Source organism: Larus michahellis, chromosome 2 (genome assembly GCF_964199755.1).
Source record: "Larus michahellis chromosome 2, bLarMic1.1, whole genome shotgun sequence".
NCBI classification, from domain to species: Eukaryota; Metazoa; Chordata; class Aves; order Charadriiformes; family Laridae; genus Larus; species Larus michahellis.
In genome coordinates, this window is record NC_133897.1 from 15,524,446 (window position 1) to 15,545,186 (window position 20,741).

The 20,741-nt window shown below is 38.7% G+C and overlaps 1 protein-coding gene across 13 annotated transcripts in view; it reads right to left on the minus strand.

The window, feature by feature from the left end:
* Nucleotides 1-18,153: 18,153 nt before the first annotated feature.
* The window catches only part of CREM (cAMP responsive element modulator), a 33,973-nt gene continuing 31,385 nt past the window's right edge, over nt 18,154-20,741 (minus strand). For 6 of the 13 annotated variants that reach the window (XM_074574211.1, XM_074574207.1, XM_074574214.1 and 3 more), the window contains one exon: nt 18,611-19,730. In XM_074574211.1, the coding sequence (XP_074430312.1) occupies nt 19,586-19,730 (145 nt within the window). In that variant the 3' untranslated portion in view covers nt 18,611-19,585. Of the gene's footprint in view, nt 19,731-20,741 lie in introns of all 13 variants that reach the window. The other 7 variants (XM_074574212.1, XM_074574208.1, XM_074574216.1 and 4 more) reach the window with 3 other exon arrangements.

Sequence of the window (20,741 nt, forward strand, 5' to 3'; positions counted from 1 at the left end):
AAAACCAGAAAGGTATCTTGAACAATACAGGACAGAATATCTGTCCATAAGCATATACACATTTTCTTAAAATTTTATAATAAAACTTCTAAAATAGCAGCAAGATCTTTTCAATAAATAGCAAAAGCACAATAAAAGAAAGACTTTTTTTGTTTCTGCAATCTCTCAGTTTAAATAATTGCTAATACTGGGTGAATTACATGAATTGCAAAATTTGGTACAAGATTACAAAGCAAAATTCTTTCTTTGGAGTGCTTAAGCAATTCAGGCCAGATGTTTGCAGTTGCCCCTTAAAGCTTTAAAGCTGATGAAATCCAGTCTTTGGACTTTATTTATGTATTCACGTTATGCAAAGTCTCTAACCTCAGCTTTCATTGCCTTTGTCCATAAGAAAGTTGCTAAAGACACATCTCACTCATTAAGTATGGTGGTTTATCCATAATGATAATACAGTATTTTCTCAAAGTCTGTTAACTGGTCTCATAACGTTCCCAGTTGTTCAGACTGAGATATGTTAAGAATTCACAACTGGTATGGGGCTGCCTACATAGCTAAAATACGTGTCTTGGTGGTGGCTAATATTTCTCATCAAATATGTGTTGGAAAAGTGTTTAGGTGCAGGATAAATCATGCTGCTGGCCACAGTGTAGTCAACAAAAGCAGAAAAAAAATATACATGAAAGTAATGCAAAATACATTTTCTATCCTTCCTCTAGAGTGTTAGGGTTCATGGACTCTTTGAGGTTGATCCATACTCTTAATTGGAGAAAATCCCATTGACAAGAATTAAAAAAAAAAAAAAAAAAAAGGAGGCAAAAAAAAAAAAGGGCAACTACTGGAATAAACAGAAATACAAACACCGAGTTAACTGTCTCACTGAAAGCGCTCACTGCCCCAAATATCCTGCTTTTATATATGCTTAAACTTAACGTACAAATCTGCAGGTGCCATCGAAGCAGCAGATGCGTCAGGGAGCCCGTGGAATAACGCATCACTAAAAACTGCACAGTAGGGTCAGACCATAGGGAGATTCCCAACAACTGCAAGACCCAGCTTGCGTAGCTATTCACTCCTCCGTCCTCACTCTACCAATCACTGCTCAGGTTTAGCATGTCCATATTTATTAAGAATATTCATTTTTTCATAGAGGATAGGTCACGTTGTAAAGAGTGTATTTCCACTGACACTGCATCAAACCACTCAGGCCCAATGACAGCAACACTTGCACGTACCTAAGAGGGCCATTTCAGACAGGAGATTTGCCACCCTGAACTGTTAATAAAACTGGCTGTCCCAGGCTCCCGTATGTGTGATCACGTCTGTTCCCCTCTGCCAACATTATTATTTGTGTGGCCATATAGGAAGCTAGGGCACGAGCCTCTTCGGGTTGAAGCTAAATCAGTCAAAAAAGTTTTCAGCCAGTTTCTAACCCAGCTTACCAAGTGGTTGTGCTGACGTTATTACTAGCTCAAGAGAAGCAATAGAAATCGGTGACTGGGGAAAGACAGGACTTTTTCTGGGTCATGGTCTCACTCGAGGGGCTTAAGTGACAGAGACACCAGCCTAAATTTGGGAATCGTGCCTGAGAGCAAATATATTCTCATCAGTCTTCTCTATTACTACTCCTACACTGCCACTTCCTTTTCCAGGACATCCAAGATGCTGAAATAAAAGCAGGACAGTATTTTTAATCAAGTGAATTTGACTAGTGCCAGACAACTTCAGCAGCTGACTTGAAATCTTCCACCGTGCCGTTCTCTGTTGGTCATATCATTCGCTTCCACCTCAAGAACCTGGAACATCACAGAGCATTGCTGAGCACAGACTAAGAATCAGAAACATACAATACGGATATTGAAACAAGCACTGGCTTTTTATTAATCCTGTTATCTTTAACTATCATGCTGGAAATCATAATTTTGAATTATCTCATTTCACAAGCAGAGCTGCTGGACCTCTGCTTGTGTAATTTTGGAAACGTATTTTTAAGCAAAAGATGCCATGCTTTCTGCTGTGTAGAAGGAAAACTAGAATAGTAATGTTCTGTCAGAGAAGGAGTTACATATTTTTGACAACAGAAAAAAGTTCAGCTGGAAGTGAGAGGCTACGTAACCAAGCGAAACTTAATCTCTTCTCATCCTATTTTGCAGAAAGCTACTGCGCAATCACCCGTGCACTCCAGCTTCCTATCAGTCAGACACGCAGAAATTGCAAGCTACTGGCTGCTTCTTCCCAAGTTGCGATGTCACACTCATCTTGACTTCTAGCACTCGACTCGAGAGTTAGAGGAGATGATGCAACAGAGAAGACTGAGAAGGATATTATCTGGCTGATCCCTACATAAAAACCAAACCAAAACAAAAATAGATTACATCAGAAAATGACCAATTTAATAAATTCGAGGCAATTTTCCCTTTGAGGTTGGACCTACAAATGCAAAGCTCTGTCAGTTCTTACTAATGACTTTGAGACTATGCAGTATTATTTTTCAGAAGTGTAAATAATTCTCACACATTCGTAGAACAAGCATAGCCTGGAAAAATTAAATCTTAACTTCCTTGCAGTTGTCTCCAAGTTTACTGAATTCCACCTGAAAGAAGAGAAAAATCACTCCTTCAATTCTTGGTTAAGGATGGGCAGTTTTAGTTCTGGGTATTTCTGAGATCAGGATACTTGCATATTATCCCATGTATCATATTAATACTTTTACTTACAAAAAGAGTATACACATCTGGGACTTCCCCGGAAATATTTCTATGGGAAGAGGTTGAGGTTTTGTCCAAGATTTCTAGACCCAGATGTCGATTGGACTACTGCATTGTTCATGTCATCTGCCTGTCAACTCTACATGCATTATTTTTTCACATTTCCTTCAAAGTTTCACAGCATTGTACATTCACAGCATTCACAGCTGTGTATACCAAGTACACTCGCTTCTTTTTGCCCATGAAATGGGGGAAATCCTACTTTCTTCTCTCTGTCAAGACATTCCAGTTATTTTTTTCATTTTATACAGGAAGGAAACAGGCTGTCTTTAGTACCTATTCTATTTGTCTTAGCATCATTCACATCTCTGAAGCTTCTCTCACCCACAGTACACACAGAGCCGAGTAGTGGCTATCTCGGTTACCATACCCTGTATACACATCAAAAATTATAAAGACTAAGAAAAGTAGAGTAAAAAAAAGTGTAAAAAATATTATTTGAAAAAAAAAATAATTGTCCATTCACAGTGCAATTTTAGAATATATAAATGTAGCTTAATAAAGAAACAATTCCTGCCTTCACAGTCAAGTTTCTGCTGCAGAACTTGGAAGCTGCATAAGGCACATGTTGGCCAACAGCCCTGGGACAGAATTCCCAACATCGGCATCCCCCCATCCTTGTGTTTGCACAGGAGTCCACCGCCTCCAGTCTTCATCCAGTTTTTAGGGCAGATCTCTGGGGAATAAAAGGTTCACATTAGAAGTGAACTTGCGTTGTTTGTGTAATTAGCTATCAAGTGAAAGGAAAGAAGATTGAGTCACTCTTACAAACTGAAAATGCGTTTTTTTACAAATAAGGGATAGAATGCACGCCCTCAGACTCTGATGGTACAAGACCAAATCTGACTGTAGAACAAGTGGATTCAAACACCTGGCCTGAATAAACACAAACCCCAGCTCTCTAATAAGGCCTGAAATAGAGAAATGTTGCACAACTTAGATTAGCATTTTTCACATGATATCCGTATAGAAGATGTGGGACTAACAGTAGAACGCTGTTTTCAGCTCAAGCTTCTCCACATAAAGATATGCTGTCTTCACTAGCCACGGAACTCAGCGGAACTCCCAATGCGATTTACAGAATTTTCTTTGCAAGACTGTCGTCCCCGAGCATTGCAGAGGAAGCTTAGGCAACAACCTAAGGTATCGGGATTTCAGTACTGGTGTAGCATTTAGAGCTTATTCGTGATCCATCCAAGAATTTGTTGGATATAGAAAGAATAGGAATTAGGTTACGCGTTCACAGATTTGACATTCTGAAATCACAGAAGTAAACATCATAATGAGAGATGCATATATGCCATTAACTAAGCATTATCAACACACATTTACACTATGCTTCTGCTGTAGCACAGAGAAGTACGCATAAGATGTTCTGTTCTGCTCAATCTCATATTTTGAAATGCATCTTAATTGCATAGCCCTACTCTTTCATCATGCGTCCAAGGAGAATGCAGGAATTGTCGTAACAGAGTGGGCATTGTAACCACCTACCTTCATTTCCTGCATTCTGGACATCATGGATGCAAGTTAAGCGGCATTCATGGTATCAAACCAGTTTCCAACAAAAGGGTATCCCGTTCACCTCATTTTATACTTTCCACAGTTAACTTTTATGAAAACCCATAAACCAGATGGCATCTTCGTCACACCCACTGGACTCTTCAGGTCAAGAGAGGCCAATGGCAGAGATCATGGGGAAATCTGATGTTGCTATATCCATTCTGGGGTTTCGTCCTCCTGGGCTGTCAAGTCAGAAGCTTTCACTGGTATTGTATGTTTGGTTTGGTGCTATTTGTGTGTTTTTTGTTTTGTTTTGTTATTTAATAAAAGAGATGAAATATTATTCCATTACAAACCAAGTATTTTTAGGCAGCGATAGCAGGAGGCAGCTGCCTTTGTCATTAACCAATTTCCTTTATATAATAAAGGAAAAAACACTGCTGAAGAAAGTACTGAGGTGCTGATGGGCTGGCAGTAGAGACTAAGTCAGTGTCTGGGATTTTCTGAGGGAGGAGGAGTGTATGTACCTCTCTGTCTTTGGCAACTAAGGAGCTCAGTTTTGTAACTCTTTATACCACTGTTACTTCCACCACTGATCTCACTGAGTATTCTGGAGTCCTATACTTACTGCATATACATGCTGTAACCCTATTGTGTAGGGAATTTAACTATGTGGACCAAAATAACACCCATTATCCACGGAAAACTTCCGTAACAGTCTATTTCAACAAACTAATCTGTATTTCTGTATCCATATGTACTGACCATCATCAATTAAGACTTTTCTATCCTACCTACTAACGCAAATCAATTTAATACCACTCTACCAGATTGCATAAGTAAACAGAACACAGGATAACACACAGAAACTGCAAGACCATAAGAAAACCCCTGGATTCCAGAGGGGACTGAATAGGTCATAGACATACAGAATTGTAGAGGCAAGATCCATAACTCAACTCTGTAAGTCAAGATTTTTGTGTGTGATACTGGTAAGACTGAAAGCATACGCTTAAACACAGGATAACAAAAAGGCTGCTGTCTGCACAGAGAAGTAATCGCACATGTCTGAAAGCTGCCAGCATCAGTGGCAAGTGGTACTGCAAATGGAGACAAAAATAACTTCAAACATTTTCTGATCTGCTCTGATTATTAATTTATGTTGTTCATCTGAATAACATAACTTCTGAAGTTGACATCTGGAATCCAAATAAAGTAAATAACTATCTAGGTTAGACTACAGATATGGGTTGGAGAACTCTGTTGCAATGTACAATTTGTACATTTTACAATGTTCAATCTTAAACCTTCTTCCCTAACAACAACAAAACAAAAAAAAAAAAATCTTGTGAGGAGTTTAGGGTTTTTACTGTAAGAATGTTTCACAGGTAACAGTGAATTCCCATTTACATACCAGTGCCGCAAATTAACTTATTGACAAAAATCCAACACATTTTAACAAAATGGCTTGACAATACTTTAGAATCTTCTCCTGGGATTGGGTGTTTTCAATTCCAAATGAACATTTGACTCATTCTCAAGAGTCAGTGTCACACATTAGTTAGTTTAAACCCTGTTCGTATTCTTATGCAATTGTCCAACTCCATAAATATCCATAAAATATTTCTAGAATATATTCAAAAGGTTAAGAACTACTCAGAAATAATTAAGTTTTTACTAAACCATGGGTTATACTAAATAAGGTAAAATATGCTAGCTGGTAAGGAAGACTAATGAAAAGAAAAAAAACCAAAACATTAACATTATATAGTATTTAATGGTCATGGATATCTTTGTACTTTAGATGTATCAAAGTATTTATATCCACATTCACCAACGTAGAAAAATTAACGCAGACATGATGAGCTATTTGACTAAACACACTGCAACATGGTCAGATGTAAAGAAAGGCTTCACTATCCAAAATGAGATATGAATGAACCTGTATATCTCAGTTCTTGATTAAGAGCTCCTGACATGACCACAGTTTAGCTCCCATTAACAGCTAGTTTCTTCAGTCCTCACAGGGCTGCTAACACTCAACCTAAGACTCAAGAATCCAGAACGCAGGCCTGATACCACCAGGGGCCTCAATTACCTTCAAAGTTGCAAAACCTACCTCATGCTTTCAAATCAAACTTAGATGTATGTAGCCAACAAAGCTATTACTACCCTTTAAAATGACAGGATCCACGCCTGGGATGTTTACGGAGCATCTTCTGTGGCAGAGAATCAGGATCACTCTCCCAGATGTGTGGGACCTGCATACAATTCCTCCCCTGCCCAAGAACATTCAACCTCACCTCTCCTGGGAGAAGTCTTCAATGGCCACGCTTGTCGGGGGTCTGCCGTCTGTACACCGCTGTTCTGACAATACAGCCTCCACTTCCTTACCATAGCTGTTCCTCTCAGAATTTTTTGTTCAAGATAAAAGTTGATCTGTCTTGAGAAAGGTCAGGAATTTATAAACTTGGTGTTAGGTGTATCTGGACTAATTTTAGCTATTGAAAACTCATCCCTCTTCCTCAGCTCTTCTCTGAACTTCCTGTATGTTCAGTGCAAGAAAAGGGACTTCATCAAGGGCAAATAATTCCATCGTCAGTGTTAGGGACTGCACTGTGGAAACACTGCTTGCTATCCCACTGAAACAGAGAATTAGACTACGGAGCAATACCTAGATTTTAGATGACAATTTTTAGATACGACAAATATTACTTCAAGCAACTAACAAACTTGTCTTGAATTCTCCATGACTGCTTCTATAAACATTTCCGAATTTTAATCTAAGTAGTCATGTATTGTGTAGAGCTTGTGCGCATTGAGAAAACCAGCTACCATATTCAGGACCAGATATCTAGAGTTTAGACGCGCAACAATTTACTGTATGATCCAATGTCTGGCCGTTACAGTAATACTATTTCCCACAGCAGGTTCGCAAATGCTGTTGTAGTGCTCTTGGGTACCATCAACGTGGGCTTCTCCTTAAGGTTTCGGCCCCTCTAGAGACTGTGCAGTGATGAGGCACAAGTAAATCTGCAGTTCAAGCTCCAGATGTGAAGCCCTCTGTTCTCCAGGCAGTTCTGCTTCTCTCGTCGCCGGACACACTCAGCTTCAAGAGTGCTGAATGAGAACCAGGCATAGCACTCCAGCCTCATTTCGTACCCCTCCTCCTCAATACTTGGCTAAGACAGTAGGCATTACTATTTTTTCCATCTCATCTGTTCCAGTAAACTCCTTCATTTTGCCTCAGGTACCTACTGCGTTTGTTTTTTGTTGTTGGGGAGAGGCTGGTTGGTCATTTTGGGTTTGGAGTGTTCGGGGGTTTTTTGCTTAGACAAGTAGCTTACAAAAAAAAAAAAAAAAAAAAAAAAGACAACCTTAGTATAGCATCTGTTGGTTCACATGGAAAAGCTGCAGCCAGGTCCCGCTAGGCTTTCTGCTACGATTATCGACTGACAAGAGTAAACAAAACCTGCTGATTTGTGCTACATGTCACACACCAAGTATCACCTGGTCACATACCAGCTACGTTCCCTGTGGTTTTGAATACCTTTCACCTTGCATTATATTGCTAAAGATTCAAAGCAGGTGACTTCATCAGGAATATAATCTTTAAGCACATTTAAAATGTATTAGTCGTGCTTATGAAGATATTTTATTCGATAGATCTATTTCCTTACCAAGTATGTATTTTAAAACTGAGCTGCTGTTTTTACACCACTTCTCTATATTACTGCAAAGTTAATGTTTTATTTTAATAGGATTATCTTTATATCAGCAATTCCATTAAATGTGTTTCACTTTACTGGGCATCTGTCCAAGATCCCAGATAACTAATCTCTAAAAAGTGACCTACATACTTAACCATTGTGCCCGTTCACAAGGGACACTAACTGACTCATTTTCTGTTTGATCTATACACAATTTCTCTTGTGCAATTGCACAAATCATTATACTTTACTTTAGTCATTTTTTTCTGTATATGGAGATTTTTTCCAAGAGTAATTCAGACAGATAAAATTGCCTTGTATTCTAACCAAAAATTAAGTTTATAATGACACCGTTAATCATGTTTTCCTTTGTCCTAAGTAACAGTCTTTATGTTATGAAACTTTAGAGCATGGCTTTGATAATTCTATTACGGGAGTACCCTTCTTGCTGAGAGGAAGCTTTTCCTACCTTCAGATTTGAGCATATGCCTTTATTTTACCTTTACCTTGAAAAAGTTCTTCGACATGTCTGTAGCCATTCCCTTAGTGCGAAGCGTGTATGAAAAAGCCTAACAAGTTCCATTACGAAAGGTGGAAGCTGACAACCTTTCTAGAGAAAAGTTCAGACTTGAACATTGTTACCTAGAGGCAGCTAGGTCAAACTCTGCTACGAGAGTCATGGCTCCCAGAGAAGACTTTGAAAAACAAACTAAAAGGAGCTGATAGAAAGTGATACTTTCAGAAATGAGAATAACCTGTTCGAGTTCCCTTACATCTGACTTTGGGCAAACGCGCAGTAGAGAGCAGAGGTTCTGTTGTCAGATATTTATTAAGGAGATCTGGTACAACTGTGCCACTGTGAGATGGCTCTGACCCGAGGCCTGCAGACACTGCAGTGCATATTTGCAGTTGTTTCTCCTCTCCCATGTTTTCAAGTTGGGCAGTGAGACCTCTGCTGTTAGTAAAACAGCTCAGCTGCATTATGAAGGAAAACTCCATTTCTGATCCCCAGGGAGGTAATGGCAGATGAGGGAGACCAAGCAGAAGACTTAAGCATCTTCAGGGCTAAAATATTGGCTAAAGAAATGTATCAATTATTTCTTTCATTCTAGAAAGGGGAGGGGGAGCGCGGTGAAAACAGAAGGGCTTTGTCTGTGAAACCAACTGACCTACTCGAACAGCAAGAGTGAATGTTAAATATTTGTTTGAGTATAACGTTTCTAACCTCAGGAATCTGTGGAAGAGATGCACAACCAGATCTAATATCGGCCAAACCAGCTACGCTGAAAACAGCTGGGACAGTAAATCAAATGTATAAGCTTTGCAGTCACACACCACAGTGAAAGCGGATGCCAACCCTCCTCAGACTGTCTCAGCTGCAACACAAACTTTAAGAAAAGCTTTAAACTGTGACGGAGTTAACATGACATTTACGACTGGAAATTGCATTGTATTAGCAACTGATTTAGCTGTTAATTAAATTATATAAATATTTAAATGAACCTCTTACTTAATAACTACAATTTTGAAATCATGTATCTTTTCAGTTTTTGTAATACAGGCCCATTAACTTACCATATGGAAATTCATTTGTTGTTCTAGATCTTGAGATCACATCTCATGTATTTGGCTGAATCTCTTGAATGAGGAAAAAGAATTCTGTTTAGTTGCTCAGTTCAGGCTTCACAGGAGCTATAGAAAAACGCTACACGACACAGTCCTGTGGAACCTCTGCGGATGTGACTATACTATATATTCATGGTTGGAATGCAGAATTTATTAGAAAAGTGAAATCCATCTAGCCTGAAGAATGGATTTTCTTCATCACTGTGCCTTTATCTTTTCCCATTTTCTGTATTCTCAGTGTCCGCCCCCGCCTTTATTTCCAAAATGATCTTTCCATATGACTGGATTAAAATTGCATTATTTCCTCTTCCCTTCACACCATTATGTTTCAAAAGATACCTAAGGTTTTTATTGTATTTAATTTTTGTGACCTAGAACTAGTAACTACTGTGCTTCAATAGCAGTATTTGTAATATCATTTTCATTTTTTAAGTATTTAGATAACTTTCTATGATTAGAATTTCTATAAATCAAAATTAAATTCTCATTTTGGCTTTCATTAAAGGGGACTATTGGTCAGGAAGACTCTATAGATTGAAAATCTGTCAGTTGTTTGTGGGGGTTTTTTTCTGTTAGAAAGCAATCAAATTATAAATCACCTATTACTAACTACATCTTAACACAGGAACAGCAGGAAAAATGAGTTTGTGTTCTCAACAGCCACAGAACACCCCATCTCCCACCCTCCCCCGCTCGGGATACAAGAAATTCTCTACTTCTGTAATATCCTTTGGCTGCTTAATCAGTTTGGAAATAAAGTGTAGACATTTATACTCCACAAGGTGTCACTCTAAAACAGCTGGAAAAAATCATGTCTTTTTGTTTCAAACTTCACCCAAAAAGGTCAGAAATGACTAGCATTCCAACTTCAGGAGAGCTCACTACTAGACTCTCTACTCAAAGCTACTACAATGTAACAGTAAAGGCTGTGGGTATCTTTTCTTGTAAATAGTGTATTTCAAAACCAGTCTATTTTTAACTTATTTGCCTACCTGAAGTGTGCAAAATTGTCAGTAACTGTTTAAATCTGGGACACATCCAGCAAGTATTTTATCAGGGTGCATTCCCTTGCCCCGCAGTCAACTACGCAGAGAGCAACTTGAGACCCAACAGCTTCGATCTGCAAGGCATACACTTTGCCTATAAACATATTCCTTTTTAATAAATGTGGGGTATTCCATAGAAATTTCAACATCCCCCCAAAACTCCTAATAGTTGTCAGCAGTAAAACTCATTTTCTATGTTTCACCTGCAATCAGTCAATTAATTCTCTGGACTCTAAGGGGAGAGAATTCGAAGTAAGTTTTCTTGTATCTAACAAAGCTTACATCGTAGCTTCTCCTTTAGTAAGTCCATGCCTTCTTTGGTAAATAACCACTTATTTTCATGAACTTTTGAGGGATCTTTGACACATCTATCAACTTTAATCGAAACTGAACATCAAGTTCAAAACATACTAGAAGAAATCAGACACAGGCATGAGTGCCTAACTGTCATTTCACAGGAAACAAGATTAATATCTCAAGTAAATGAAAATCATTTACAAGAAAAGACACAGAACATATGGAACAGATCTGGTAGCGTGAGGGAGACAGCGATAGGTGACAATTCACACAAGATACTACAACAGAAACTGGAAGTAATTTTGAAGTGTTAAGGCTTTTGATTCTGTGCTCAATACAGCAGAGCTCCAATATCTGCATAGAGCAACTGGATTCTTAAAAAAAAAACAAACCAAAAAACCCACCAAACAAAAAAACCCCACCATTCTTACAAAACCCAAAAACAAAGAAAAAAAAAAAAACCTCCAACCTGCAAATCGCCAATACCTGCCTGCTTCTGTTACTCTGTAACACTACAGCTTTCAAACACTTTGTTCACTTGGTCCTGATTTTTTTCCTGTTTCTCTCTGGCCATATTTCATGTTAGGCCCATTTCTAGTAGACATGCTTCAAAAAAGCTAATTAGGTCAGGCCTCAAATGAGAGAAACAGAGGAAAGTCTACTTTGAAGATCTCAACAGATTTTGGTTGCCAACTTACGTCAAGAAGGCTGCAGTTCCAGGGCCATGTCCGGCTCTTTAAAGGAACTCACAGCTTCACTGGTGAAGAGGCAGGTGTGTAAGGATGTAAGTATTTTCTTGTTTGTATGGCAGCTGACAATATTCTGAAAGCTTCTAGTTCATACAACCAGGATCTTGGAGAACCTAGTTTTTCAAAACTGATTTCATCAAGCAAAACACCTTAGTATGCATTAAACTTAAAACTGTGTTTACACTTCTTTCACTTCTGTAAGAATTAACAAAAACTGGGAACATGATAAATACTTTGCTGAAATAAATAAGAAAAAAAACCCACCAAAAAAAACCCCACTACTTTTAGAGAACTACTTTAGAAGAAGCAGACCCTATGGTCCAGACTGGTTTTGTTAAACAACTGTGCTGCAGCTGTTACCTGGTATGAGCACAACATTTGGAAAAAAAAAAAAAATAATGAAAATGAGGCCATTAAAAGCCTCATTCAAGGCCATTTGGAAATTATATTTTTGAAACCACAAAACAAAAACAACAACTGAGCTAGGTAACAGGACTTCTGAATTGTGACATTTTTATAGTTATAATTCCATTCACAAGATGTATTAATCACACTCAATTCCACTGATATGGCTAGTAAAGGAGAGGAAAAACCTCAGCAGTTACCATAACAAAGACACTTCCTTCACTGTTTTTTCCGTTCAAGTCATACATAACACAATGAAGTTATTTTTTTCCTTAGCCTACACACAGCATTCAGCTCTCACATTAGCCTCTTTCTCTTTGAGTTTTTGTGCATATACACAGCTTCTGCTTCATAACTATGTCTAACAAGCAATTTGCAATAAGGAAGGTCTATCTCAGAAGTAGAAAAAAACAAACCTGAGAAAATGAGAGAAAAGATTCATTAGAGACAAAAGAATAAACTGATTTTTGCTACCTGCCATTGCCAGTCTGCATGAGATACAATCAAATTGCCCTAAAAATTAACTAACTCATTTTCTTCAGCTTTTATATTAAGCAAATAGTAAAACTAACATAACTTTTGCTGGAATAATGAAATCATTGTTATCCCTCATCCAGAAGAGCCTCACAGTGCCTTAAAAAAAAATAAATCCCTAAACAAATTAGACCCGCACCCTCCATAAGACAATATTTTACCCACAAATGCTGACAACCAAAATGCAGCTACTTCTGTCAGCCGCTTAACAGCTCAGCATTCAATACATTCTTGTCATGTACACACCCACGCACAAAACACCAAGTGGATAAAACAGAAAAAAAAAAAACTGTGGGCAAAATGAGTCAATCCAAACCAGAAGCCGAGCAGACCCCTTTGTTTTCTTTGAAGTGATTCTTCATTCAGAAAAATACTACACTGGATTTAGCTATTGCACTGATGTCTGCAGAATAACAGTACAGCTCAGCAATTATGTTTGATAAGAATGGAAGGAAAACCCTGGAGAACCAAGTGGGAGACAATAGAGCTTGCATTCCTTATGACTGGATCAGTGCCTGCACAAAAACCTACAGTTATTCTTGCAAACAGAAAAATCCGTGGGTTTGTGAAGGGCAGGTCATGCCTATCAAACCTAATATCCTTCTATGATAAGGTGACCCACTTAGTGGATGAGGGAAAAGCTGTGGATGTTATCTACTTGGATTTTTGCAAAGCTTTTGACACTGTTTCCCACAGCATTCTCCTGGAGAAACTGGCTGCTCATGGCCTGGACAGGTGTACTCTTCGCTGGGTAAAAAACTGGCTGGATGGCCGTGCCCAGAGAGTGGTGGTAAATGGAGTTAAATCCAGTTGGTGTCCAGTCACAAGTGGTGCCCCCCAGGGCTCGGTGCTGGGGCCGGTTCTCTTTAATATCTTTATCAATGATCTGGATGAAGGGATTGAATGCACCCTCAGTAAGTTCGCAGATGACACTAAACTGGGCGGGCGTGTTGATCTGCTTGAGGGTAGGTTGGCTCTGCAGAGGGATCTGGACAGACTGGACCGATGGGCTGAGACCAATGGTATGAGGTTCAACAAGGCCAAGTGCCGGGTCCTGCACTTGGGTCACAACAACCCCATGCAGCGCTACAGGATTGGGGCAGAGTGGCTCGAAAGCAGCTCGACAGAAAAGGACATGGGAGTGTTGGTTGATAGCCGGCTGAATATGAGCCAGCAGTGTGCCCAGGTGGCCAAGAAGGCCAACAGCATCCTAGCCTGTATCAGGAATAGTGTGGTGAGCCGGACTAGGGAAGTGATCATCCCCCTGTACTCGGCACTGGTGAGGCCCCACCTCGAGTACTGCGTTCAGTTTTGGGCCCCTCGCTACAAGAGGGACATTGAGGTGTTGGAGCGTGTCCAGAGAAGGGCTACAAAGCTGGTGAGGGGTCTGGAGGACAAACCTTATGAAGAACGACTGAGGGAGCTGGGGTTGTTTAGCCTGGAGAAGAGGAGGCTGAGGGGAGACCTTATCACCCTCTACAACTACCTGAAAGGAGGTTGTAGAGAGATGGGGGCTGACCTCTTCTCCCTGGTGACAAGTGATAGGACGAGGGGAAACGGGTTCAAGTTACGTCAGGGGAGGTTTAGATTAGATATTAGGAAACATTTTTTCACTGAAAGGGTTATTAAACATTGGAATAGGCTGCCCAGGGAGGTGGTGGATTCACCATCCCTGGAGGTGTTTAAAAAAAGGTTAGATGGGGCACTTAGGGACATGGTTTAGAGGTGGCTCTTGTCAGGGTAGGCTAAAGGTTGGACTCGATGATCTTAAAGGTCCCTTCCAACCTCAACAATTCTATGATTCTATAACTAACAATCAAAAAAAAACCCTAAGAAATGAAACCTGCACCTACTCACAATATACTTAGTTTAATCCCGTTTTTCCCAGGTCAAAACAGCTGAGGCTGTTTTAGACAGTCAAGAGAGAGCTCTGCCTAGACAGCCTAGAGATTTCTCTTTATAACGCTGCTCCCCACCCTGTTTAGATGGAGAAGAAACCAGCTATGACTCAAAGCTGTACCTTAAGAGGAAGCTGACTATTACATTCCTTATCGCCCACAACTCTAGGAGGTTGAAATAATTTTTCAAGAGACCATTTCCCCTGAGCTACGTGAAATTCTATTTGAAAAAATGCATCCATGCAGTCTTGTGTACACCTTCCTGTAAAGGCAGATCCTCTAGCTATCTGCTTCAAAGAAATTTGCAAACAGTTGCATGGTTTCAGCAAGGGAGTTTTGTACCACAGGGATGCAATTTTCTTAAGACAGAAAATCACAATTATTTCAGCCTTTTTTTCTGGTACTGAAAAAAAACCAAAATTCCCGGCTCTGATAAATCAAAGGTTGGGCAGTGCTCAAGTTGTCTTGTAATAAACAAACTCAGATTCATTTAATGTTTCTGCACTAAGAATAATACTGTGTTCAAAAGACCTTTCTGCTGCACCACACCAAGCACTCTGCTTTACAAATCTGAACTGCTATCAGATTCCTGTGGAAATTATACTGGTATCCAAAACTCGGTTATGTTTTTATTAGAGAAGTAGGTGCTTCCCAGCCTTGTCAAATGAGACAGTGACACAGCCATCAAGTAAGATAATTAAGACTCAATACCTCTTCAGTTGCTAGTTGTACATTCTCAGCAAACTCTCTTTCTGAGAGTAGCATTAAGTTGTGGGAAAAGGCATTAAAACTAACACCACACACATGCCACATGACAGAAGGTAGTTTTTGATCTTGTGGTCAAGAAGTTCTTCGGAAAGAGTATTGAACCCAAAGCCTGGTTCACCTGAGAACTTCAGTAGTAAAACGGCGACAGAGGGAAGTCCCAGTACTCACACGAACCACAACAGCCACTGATACTGTGTTTCCTTAGGTACGTGATCGACAGCCACATCACAGACCTTTCACAAAAATCAACAGTTAGCTTGCATGCTTGCACTGTACAATTTCAGATTATGACACTTTTAGGAAAAGGGACAGATATATCATTTACACAAAGAATGAGACGTGAAGAAACTCAAAGGGACAGCTTTTCCAGCCACTGTTACTGAAGAAAACGCGTGGAGCTCAGTGTCTGATCCATTTGGTAATTCTCTGCAAACAGATTGTTTGGCCTTTGGACAAACAAAAAGTAGTCACAAAGTGAAGAGACAGACAAAATGCAGAAAGCAGTTTCCTCCCTCCCATCAAAATGTATCCTCAGGAACAAGATCAGTAACTGATTTCAGTAAGAACCCTAGGATTTGCCCTAAGAAGTTCAACACAATCATTATAAACTGACGTTTTCTCTGTCTGGTATCCAGAATGTGGGTGGCATTATAGAAGCATAGTCAGTTTTGCCTGGACTGTTAGGCAGCACAGCTCCTAAAATGTGTTAGTGTCACCTCCCAAGAACTTTGGCAGTTACGAACTCAGGCCCCAGTCAAATTTCATTTTTCTTCCATGAAAAGTAAAAAGTAATGATGAATAGTTCCAGCCATTTTCACTTTTTCTGCCCTCAGAGAGGAGCACTAGCAAGCACAGGACTTGCATGCACAAATGCATGCTTGATGGACAGCAAGTCAAAAGAAAAATTCTCTTCTCATTCATAGCACATGTGCATCTAGTCTGGATTCCAACGCTGACATACATTCAGAAAAATGACACTTATGTAGAATAAAATGAGTCCTACAACTGATCTAAAACCTGAGAGGGCTATATTGACACTGTAAAGAGAAAAAAATAAACTGAAGGAAGACTTAGTATGATTTGTTTTCCTTTATAATCTAAACTAATTTGTATATCCTAGCATATATCCAGTCTATCACTTTAACCCTGTGATATGCTGCTTGAACAGAGACACAGGCTCCAGCAGTCCCATCTCATGTAAGTATTTTGGTACCCATCTCACGTAAGTATTTTGGTATTATTTCTCTGATAAACCCCAGTGGTACACTGAGTTTTCCTTCAAATCTTTGTTTAATCCCAGGGAAGACTCTCACAAGGTTTTCAATGTACATATCTCAAAACAACTCAGAAGTGGATTTATTGTTTTAAGTAGTAATTTTTGCAATAGCAATTTGACAACAGATGCTCGGCATTTGTGCAGACCTGCCTTTGCTCATTTTCAAAAAAATTGTTTCCTACACAACAAGATGAATCTTGGCTCTAATTTATCAACCACGCATCTTAAATCTTCTTATTCACCAACAAACTCACTCATTTTAACTTTAAAATACAGAAATGTGTGTTGCTAATTCTGTCAAAATTAATGCTATACCAAAGTGAATTCTGAGAATGAAAGAATAATACCTGATAAACTTTTTTTTTTTCCTAGGCTTAGTCTAAATGAGCCAGGGTTTGCGCAGTTGACTTTTCTGAAGAAGGATACTTTTCCCTGGTGCAGATAAACAGATCAAATGGAATTTTCCAGAATGACCAAACACGACAAAAGCATTTGGATTTAGCTCCCGTTATTAACAAAGCACCCCTCCACACACAAGTTATTATTAAAAAAAAACAAAAAACAAAACATTAAACAAATGTTTAAAAAGTATTAGCAAATAAATGACTGTAGATTACCTAGATGTGGAACAGACAAGGATTCCTCGTATCAAATTTCTAACTACAGTTAGGACCAGATACTATTGGGAAGATAAAGATAAGAGAAGTTTTTATTGGAGAGACATCCACCATGGGCCCAAGTTTCTTTCCACTTAAGTTTTCAAATCCCTTGCGAGTCAGGAGCAATGCCTACCTGTAACAGAAAACAGATTCTAGTGATAAAGCCACAACAAACAATTTGCAATCTAGAGGCTGCAACATGGGCCTGCAGACTGTACTCACCATGTCCAACTTTCACAGAACCTTTAACCTTTGCTGACTTTAGCACTTAGGATGTATTTTCACAGTAAAACAGATGTTTCAACGTTACTTTACTTTTCTTCGAGACCTTAAAGCAGAGCCTGTGGGCCCAAAAAGCAGCCTGTTTCCTTTTTAAATCAACTGATGTGGCTGTGGAAAGTGAGAGATAATACCCCCTCTTACAAATGATCTCACTTAGGTGCCTAGTGAGACTTTCAAAAGATTTGAGAAAGTCATTCTGTGTATTTCAAGTAATTTGGGAAAATTAAAGAAAACCAGATTTAAAAAAAAAAACAAAAACATATACATATACCCTGCTCCAACAGTGTCAGAGAGAAGATTGGGTTAAGTGTGAATTCAGTTTAAATTAAGTGAAGAAGTCTCAGTAACTTTAGTAATGGTACAATTCCATCCCTCCCCCCCTCCACACACACACACACTCCCCCTAGTAAACCAATTAAGTAGGAGTTAAGCCTTTCTTCCTACCACATCAGTAAGGCAATGGCGCTGCTAGTTCCCGCAAGGCTCATGAATATTCTCTAACAGACTGTACTGGCCAACAATCAATTAGATCATTCCTGAATTAAAGAAATACCCAGAAGCAATTTTGCATAAGCACTATTTTCTTTCAAAGCACAATGGAAACTTAGTATGTACTACATTTAACAGAAGCATAGTCTGGTTTAAGCATGGGTTTATTTTAAAAAAATCTTCAGCTCTCACCTATAGGCTATTCCAGAACCCTGTGAATCAGGAGATAGCTGCTCTTTATTGGAAAGCTTCTCTCTTTAAGTCACCTTTACTTCCTCTCAGTACTTTGCAGAAAGCGCGAAAAGAACTACACCATCAGCCATCACTATAAGCAACTACCCAGAATCCAGAACAGGAAGTATTCAGGATGCAAAATTGATTTTTGATATATAGACCTCTAATAAACCAAATATCCTACAGAATGTAGAAAATTTAAGGAAATAGCAGCCATATACAGACAACTTCTTTCAGGTATTTACAATATACTTAGCATCATGTCACGAGTTTAGGTATGCTTTTTGTCTTTGTCCTCTTCCAGATACTCATGGGTTTTAAAGCATCTCAAATAACCACATGTTTAAAGGAAATCAGACACTACACAGGTTAAACAACATGGTTCTATTAAAAACTATCTTTTACCATGGCACTCAGTGACAGCAATACAATCCTTTTTTTCCACAAAGCAACTAATATAAAAATATGCCATAAAAATCATCTGTAGACTAGTACACTAGTACATATATGTAATCATAACATTCTTTTATAAACTCTTTCCTGAGATACCTTGGGTTGTTTGATGTTCTTGTATTACCGGATGCATTATCTTTATGAATAATCTAAAACAATTGTAAAATATTTTGTATGTGCAGGACACTCAGTAACATGTAAAAAGTAGTATGTAAATATATGGCAAAGAAACAGCTCTTAGAAATTATGCGCTTTTTTACTTTGTTACATTTTTTTAACATTTGGCTCCTTGGGAGATGGAGGGGAGGAGCATGAAAAACCTGAAATTAGAGCTATGAATTGATGAAAAGAAGGAAAGCATTTCAGGAATGTTAGAAGTTGGAATATAATATAAATGACACAAAGAGAAAGCCATAATTCACGTTGGCTATGTATTGCCTTATAAAGCAACTGGACATATTTTAGTCAGTTCACAGTATAAATATTTTTACTAATCTGTTTTGGAAGAGCAAATGTCTTTTAGGGTTTCAAGCTCCTCTATAAGTTTCTTGTTCTGAACTTCTAGCACTGCAACACGACTCTCCAGACATTTTATGTATTCTTTCTTCCGACGTCGACATTCTTTAGCAGCTTCCCTGCAAAAAGCAGAAGTAAAAAGTGCAAACAAAAAAGCCATTTGCATGCCATTAGAAAGCTCAGCAGAGTATGGAGACTATGACAGAATTCCAAATTTTGGAATATCTCCCAAATCAGTCTTAAAACACTAAGCAAAACTGGGTTCCACAAGGGCCTCAAGTGTCTCTTTCTCAATTTCATATGGCAATCTGTAGAATTGCTTCCTCTCATGCCTTGATTAAAGTTCATAACAAACAAGGTCCAAATGAAAGACAGTTATTCTGCTTTATGACAATAAAGATCTTTGAGGGCCTTGAGTTCCTCAATGAGAGTCTTGTTTTGGTTTTCAAGCACAGCCACACGATTTTCAAGACATTTGACATATTCTTTCTTCTTTCTGCGACATTCTCTGGCAGCTTCCCTGGAACCAATACAAGGCAAATGACTACAAGAACAGCCACAATATGGCAAAGACTCGATAAATGAAATTACCTGCAGTCCCTGGGTTCCACAATAACAACAACAACCACCACCAACTGTTGGATTGCACAAACAGAACAGCAGATAGGAGCCATAAACAATAACGTGATTGAAATACAATTCAAAACAACTAGAACTTGAAACAAATTCAGCATCAACAAATACAAAGATGGAATTAATACACAGAGGAACTGAGAAAACAGTGAGTAAATGGTAATGTATTGACTTGAGCCGTACTAAACACTAAGACTGAAAGCAGCATTTCTTCTTCCAGTCACACTCCATTTTGTGTGTATTATCTTCAGGAGTATTATCTTCTGCAATAAAATTTTAAAACCAAACCCAAAGAATTTACTTTAAAAAAAATACAAGCATAACACTAATCTTTTCAGCTAAAAAGCTAGATGCCAAGCTTACAACTTGATGTAATTTTTTTACCTTAATGTAACAATCCACAGTAAAATTTAAGTCCAAACAAATAAAATTTCTTAGCATTTCAGTGTTGTCCACCTGGGCACGTTTCCGCCACACACATCTGTGGGTTTTTTTTGTTGCTGGCAAATGGCAGTCTGGAGCCATTCTCATAGCTCTGCTCAGAATTCTGTATTCTCAGAATACTGAAGCTAAACAGTTTGGGTAGTAATTTCAGAAGCATGTGACTGAACAAGCATTCAATTCCAGGAGAAGTTTTAGAAGCACTGTGAGTCCACTCCTTTAACACGACAAATTGTGAGAGTGTAACTTTCCAGCAAGTTATGTGAGAGACAGCATAGTCACTAGTTTTAAAACTGAAGAGAGGAGAAACAAAAGGAGGCATAACAATGCAGCAATCCTTGTGAGTAATTTAAAATAAAGGACAGGCATGAGAGCAAAGCAATACCATGAATTCAATCATAAAGCAAGCGGCTATTCAATGTATTAGAGATCTACATAGCAGACTATTTCTTCCATT